The 6,368-nt window shown below is 45.0% G+C and overlaps 1 protein-coding gene across 1 annotated transcript in view; it reads left to right on the top strand.

Moving 5' to 3' along the window:
* LOC135827019 (WD repeat-containing protein 81-like) overlaps nucleotides 1-5,327 on the top strand; it is a 31,933-nt gene extending 26,606 nt beyond the window's left edge. Inside the window, exons 18-20 of the mRNA XM_065339797.1 lie at nucleotides 528-630; nucleotides 2,961-3,061; nucleotides 4,449-5,327. Of these exons, the coding sequence (XP_065195869.1) occupies nucleotides 528-630; nucleotides 2,961-3,061; nucleotides 4,449-4,577 (333 nt within the window). The 3' untranslated portion in view covers nucleotides 4,578-5,327. The remainder of the gene's footprint in view (nucleotides 1-527; nucleotides 631-2,960; nucleotides 3,062-4,448) is intronic.
* The last annotated feature ends 1,041 nt before the right edge of the window (nucleotides 5,328-6,368 follow it).

Below are 6,368 nucleotides of genomic sequence, written 5' to 3' on the forward strand. Positions count from 1 at the left end.
AGATGTCACACCTACAGCGTGTCTTAAAAGTCCAGACCTCTGGTTTCGAACAAAATGAATACAACATACCCCATGTCATGGGCAGGAGAAGAGTGTTCTTTGTAGTATCCAGAGTATTTCTGATCCCAGCGTACACTCAACTTCGCTAATATCGACTGCGGACATTACGACAATTCACAAATAACGACAGAATTTCCATGCCCAGAGCAAAGTCCCATCTAACTGTAATACATATACATGTAATGAGACTTCGGGTATACGGAACTTTCTCGAATAAGGACACTTTTCTGATGCTCCGCCGAGTGTCGTTATAAGCGAAGAAACTTAGTTGGCTGTACTTCAGTGTGGATCAAGACAATCAAAACACCCGTGCTCCGGACGGTGTTCTTACTAGGCCAGAGTACTAGTATGTCGTATCAGAGTACATGCGAGTACTAGCTACTAAGCGAGCTCCACCGTAATGCAAGCAATCGATGCGTTCTACTATTTGGATGTGTCCTGTTTTCCAATGCATTCGTCTTGTTTAGATACGTTCACCGGCCGAGCATCATTTCATGACGTCATCGTCCGATCAGACGATCTCACTATGGCATGACAGCACTCGCGGTGATCGTCTTGCTAACTTCCGAGGTAAGGCCAAGGGTCTGCTTATCACACTGTCCAGGGGCGGATCCAGACCCCAAAGCTGAGGGGTGCGAGGATGAAACTTACATATTTTCTTTTGCAGTAGTAAACCAAAGACATAGTATGTTATGTGTGTTACTGTATAATATCATAATTACACATAGCACCAAGATGAGTAGTATGATTAGTTACACATTGAATGTCAAAATTTACAAGTAATTTACGACTGCTACCGGTATGATTCTCAGTCAGACACAGATTATGCTATGTACATGCTATATACACAATGTCAAATCGCCCAATGTCAAAAGGATGATGGCTCTCACAACGACGCTTAGCAGCAGGCTCCATGGTCTCACCAGCTGGTCCACCAGCTGTGTCCGACATCTCCGCTCAGCATGCACGGAAACGGAGTCGGAACAAGCAGTGAGAATTTGAAAGAAGCTAACACGACAACTGAAACATGCAACGTCAAAAGTAAAGAACTTCGAAGTGAGTTTGTTGCCGGTGAAAAAGTAACAGTTAGTTCCAAAAAAGTTCTATTCCAAATGTGCAGCCCTGGCGCGAGCACGTGTCCAGAACGATCACGTGATTGCACACAAATCATCCGCGGATCCGCGCAGCGAGCCTGGGCCTGGCCTGGCCTGACCTTTTTTTTTTTTTTTTGAAAAATCCTGACGGGTTCATTTGCACCCTTCGCACCCCCTGGATCCGCCCCTGCTGTCAAGAGCACACTCATCCATGCACCTTTTCTCAGGATGAACAAATCTATACAAAGCATCTTCAAGGAGACAATAATTTTAATAGAGCTGTGGATAAAATGAAGGCCGCAGACGTCACCACGCAACTAAGTTACTTGTTCGATAAAATATTATGCTTGTTTCTTATCCAGTCATTCAACAATTCAAACTTCTCTGATAAAGTCTCAATGACTGAAGCAGCTGCCAGAAGGAATTCAGTACTCAGAAAGAACCGCTTGCTGTTGTGGGAAGTGTGTATGTTGTCGGCCGTAGAGCGCAACAGTGGTATTCTAGTAGTCAGTTTATGGGGTTTGTTTGTGATAGGTATTGCACATACGGATGTAGAACCATGTTATAGGTCTTGGATGTTGAGCCAATATTAATATTTTTAAAGAGAAAATGACGTATAAGTTACTAGTTATGACTAATAGTCCACCAAGGTAACCAAGGTAACGAGATAATATACAAGCAGATAGCGCGACAACAAGATGTAGATGTGTTGGAACTAGGTGTCAGGTCGTCGAATGTCACAATATCCTTGTCAGTGGTGTGCCTTGTGCCCTTGTTGTCGCACAACCTGACTGTATTGTTATCTCGTTACCTTGGTGGACTGTTAGTCATAACTAGTAACTTATACGTCCTTTTCTCTTTGTTTTCGTGAGATCCTAGTGCCCCGTGGCCTCTTTAAATTAGTGTTGAAACGATCTCACCGGATACTCGTTAGCTCGCTCGCCAGAAACTCGGCTCGTTTGTGCGGCCAGCTCGTTTGCACTAACGAACACCGTACACCGTACTCCGTACACATGGCAGTGCATGTCGACCGGAGAGTCGTAAAATATTTTACGACTCCCTGGTCGATCGAGAGTCCAGTCCCGCGCAAAGTGAAAATCACTCGCAGTTACAGTGACTGTATGCCTGCACGACACTTGAGTTGTTTCAGTTGTCATTGCAGCTTTCGTGGACTCTACCGATGTCTTGTTCCGCATCTGTTGACCTGTCGCAGGATATGCTTTGGTCACCTCTCAAGTCAAGTGAAAGTTACGCTCAGTCGTTTAGAAGTTATCTCCCGCGATGCAGCGAAGACCAGGGCTACTTGCAATCTTTGCAAAAACGGTCTATTCTTACAAAGGCTACTCGACGACGGCGCTGAAAAGACATCTCGACAGCAAACAGCAGTCCGAAGTGAAGCAGCAGCAACCCCAAATGCCGGCGGTGATAATTTGAACCAGCTGAAAAAATCGAACTTAGAAAAAAATATTCAAAAAATCATATTTGCCACATCAATGAAACTCGTTAGCTCGCTCGATAGCTCGCTCGTTAGTGGAACTGATCGCTCGTTTGTTATAGATACGCTCGTTTCAACACTACTTTAAATAATGCAATAGGTCTGTACAGGTTTTAGCTGTTTCCGCCCGGCCCCATTTTGTTCTGTGTCAGGCATGCAGATCGTAAGTACATGTACTGGGTGACTAATATGTGTGTGTGTGTGTGTGTGTGTGGGCGCGTGTGCGTGCGTGCGTGAGTGTGTGTGTGTGTGTGTGTGTGTGTGTGCATGTGTGCGTCTGTGTGTGCACATGCACATCCACGTGTGTACAGGTCACACCGAGACCGTTCATTGCCTGGCATTTCTCAACGAGAACATCGTGTCAGTGTCCACGAGTAACAAGCTCGGCATCCACTCCTCCATGGATGACCAGGTAGGATTTAGATAGAATGGCCAAAGTGAAAAAACAACCTACAGGACTGCTGGTCGCCGAAGAACCGGGGTTCAGCCGCCTAGCCTATAGTCCACTCATTGGAAACTGGCACCCTAACTTTTTGGTGTCTCCTGCACGTAGTTTTAGATATCGTGAAAACAACATTACATCCTGCATTGTGCGACCCGTGCAATTACTCCTAGTCACATTTTTTGAGGCCAGAAAAGTCCAAGAACAGGGAAATAGAAATTCAGCCAGGTTTTGCAAAATTGGGACAGGTATGCCATGGCAAAATGTGTGGAGAAGCAGATCCAAAACCCAGATTTTTGAGATTTAAAGTGGGTTTTTGATCCTCAATTCGGCCCAAATCGGACTTTCAAAAGCCAGCGGGACAGTTTCCGATGAATGGACTATAGATTGTTCTTATTTTCATGTGCAGTAAAACCCGGTGTAAGCGACTTCTGGTTTTAGCGACCACCTGCTTTTAACGACCGTTTTTTCCATGCACGCACAGTTCTACACAGAAACTGCACTGGATACAGAGACCACCTGCCTTGCGCGACCAGCGACCAACTTTTAGTGTACCAAGTGCCGTATTGGACCTGCACACAGCGACCAAAACTAGCCCAAAAGTGCCACCTTGGCTGGCAGGGCTGACTGCAACAGGATTAAAGTGCGCGTTGAAGCAAGTGCATACAGTCAACAGAACTTCAGAAGTGACAATTAACAGTGCAGGATGCGCTGCATGCACTTGAGTGAGGTGTTCTGTGCCTGCATGAAAGTATTTTATGCTCCACACCTGTCAATATGAGTACATGGAAGTACAATCATGCACATGTATGTGCACGATCTGATATGCCACGGATTTATGGAACCTGGTTCCAAAGACCACCTGGCTTTAACGACCACTTTTGCTTGCACCGTGGGGTGGTGGCTTAACTGGTATGCTGTGCTTGGTGAAATTCTAGCCTGGTCGTTCTTCGGCACCCGGCAGTACTGTAAAAGTGACCTGCACCCGGTAACCAGTTTGCTTAGATGATTACTGAAAGTGCCATGCAAAGAGCCGGTTCTGGGGTTAGTATAATTATGACCATGCCGCCATTGGTTCCCTTACCTTTGTTTTTTTGAAGATATAATTATCATAGACGTTGATGATGTCATTGTCCTCCGAAAACCTCAACCTGTTTCTAATTTGTATTCTTGCTTCTTCGTCCCCTCTTATGTTTCTTTTGTCTGTCTTTTTCTGTGTGTGTGTGTGTGTGTGTGTGTGTGTGTGTGTGTGTGTGTCTCTCTCTCTCTCTCTCTCTCTCTCTCTCTCTCTCTCTCTCTCTCTCTCTCTCTCTCTCTCTCTCTCTCTCTCTCTCTCTCTCTCTCTCTCTCTCTTCAGGCTGGGTTCCAAAGCTGGAAGATCAAGAACGAAATCTTCAGAGGTGGAATCAGCTCTATCGGTGTCTTACCATCGAATCGTCTTTTACTGTTGGCGGGTGATTCCGGTCAGATTGCGTTGGTTTCGTAGATCGGCTGCTCCAGTTGTTGCTATCACTGCAGCAGTTATAGTCGTCTGTTGTAGAGTCATGATTGTTATTTCCACCGCACCTAGCCACACCAAAAGTCCTTGGCTACACATCAGAAAGAAAAAAATACCTCTCCAAACCTCTCCGACTTTCTCCGGATCTTTCCAAACTTTCGCTTTCGCGATTTTGTCCCAGAGTCGCCTGCTCTTTGTGAACTGTGACATTCCGTTCACCGTCCATGTTTTAATCTTGCAGTGAGCGTCCCTCCGTTCCTGCCTTGTCCATCTGCCGTCCCGTCCATCCAGTATTTCTTTACATATTCCAGTTCACGCTGCATCTGTGCTTGATATTATGGCGCTGTTTGCTTGGCCTTGCGGGCCATTAATTGCTTTCACGAACACATTGTATACGAAGTTGTATGTGTGTGGATTTTATGGAGCTTTTCTGCATCACACACTGGACGATGATCCTCTTCTTTGAGCCTTTAAAACTTGACTGCTGGCCAGTCATGACATGTACACAGTTCAAACTCTTTTGTGAACTGTTTATCGATTTTTTTTATCGTGCGCCCGCGTCACGCCGTGTTTTAATTTTATGAGTGTGTGTGTGCGTGCGTGTGTGTGTGTGCGTGTGTGCTTTTCATCAGATTGTCTATATTATGGTTGGTTACCACTACGACTGCCTGTCAATTGCTTCCGCTATTTACTTTGGCTTGGCGTCCGCTTGACGGCTCTCAAGTATACAGTAGGCGTCTCTGTGTGTGTGTTTGGGCATTGTCTCTGTTGCATGCGTGCCTACATGTATGTCCCAGCATACATGTATGCATGTTTGAGCTACACAAAGGAAAGTCAGAGCCTTATTTGTTGTAACTCAGAGGTTTGACAACCAATCATGCAGACAGAATTTGTGCACATCTTTCGTACTGGACTCAGGCTGCTAGCACTGGTTACAAGTTTACTTCTGGCTAGGTGGACACTTCTGCAATCACTGGTTCTGCAAGCCCGGCTATGTCCCATCCCCTCGTATCACTAATTCACTATTAAATATCAGTAAGTCACACACGCATGTATCAGATGAAGAGCAGAGATGCAAAACCCTGAAAAGCGCCAAATAATAATTTGAGAAAATCTTATTCCAGCTCAGTGTAATCACAAGGGCAGCACCAGACTAAATTTCACATTTTTGAAATATGACTAGAACCAGATATGATACCAACCTTTAATAGCCGCACATAAAATGAGAAAGTTACTATGATGAAATCATGGATATAGTTTTTTTGCATTCCAGCTCTTCAAATGTGATGGCGGTACATGTACATGTAAATGCAGTTGGATCATTCTCAGTCTGCGGGCCGCGGGGTGGGTAGTACTACTAGTAGCCGGTACCCTGACGTGATGCCACCAATCCTTATACTTCAGCACATGTTTTGTACAAGCTGCACCACATTCCAGGGCCTCCCCAGCAGGCCCAGGTATAAAGGCCATGCTGCCACCAACTAGTAGGGTCCAGCGGATAATGCCGGCATTATATTCGGCATTATGAGACTATCCGAGCATCAGAGCATATGGAGCATCAACTCGTAAAAACTCCAAGTCAATCTCCCATTGACACAAACCTCGTTTATTCAACATAATCATATCCTATCCAATAAAAACAGTTCATAAAAACAGTTCATAAAAACAGTTCATAAGGCCTATTATAAAAAACAGTTCATAAAAACAGCTTTTTAGGATCGGGTCGACCCAGTCCGCATTATAGCAATAAAAACTGCTTTATGGCAGTTTTCTAAAAAA

This window comes from Sycon ciliatum, chromosome 1, assembly GCF_964019385.1.
Source record: "Sycon ciliatum chromosome 1, ocSycCili1.1, whole genome shotgun sequence".
Taxonomy (NCBI): domain Eukaryota; kingdom Metazoa; phylum Porifera; class Calcarea; order Leucosolenida; family Sycettidae; genus Sycon; species Sycon ciliatum.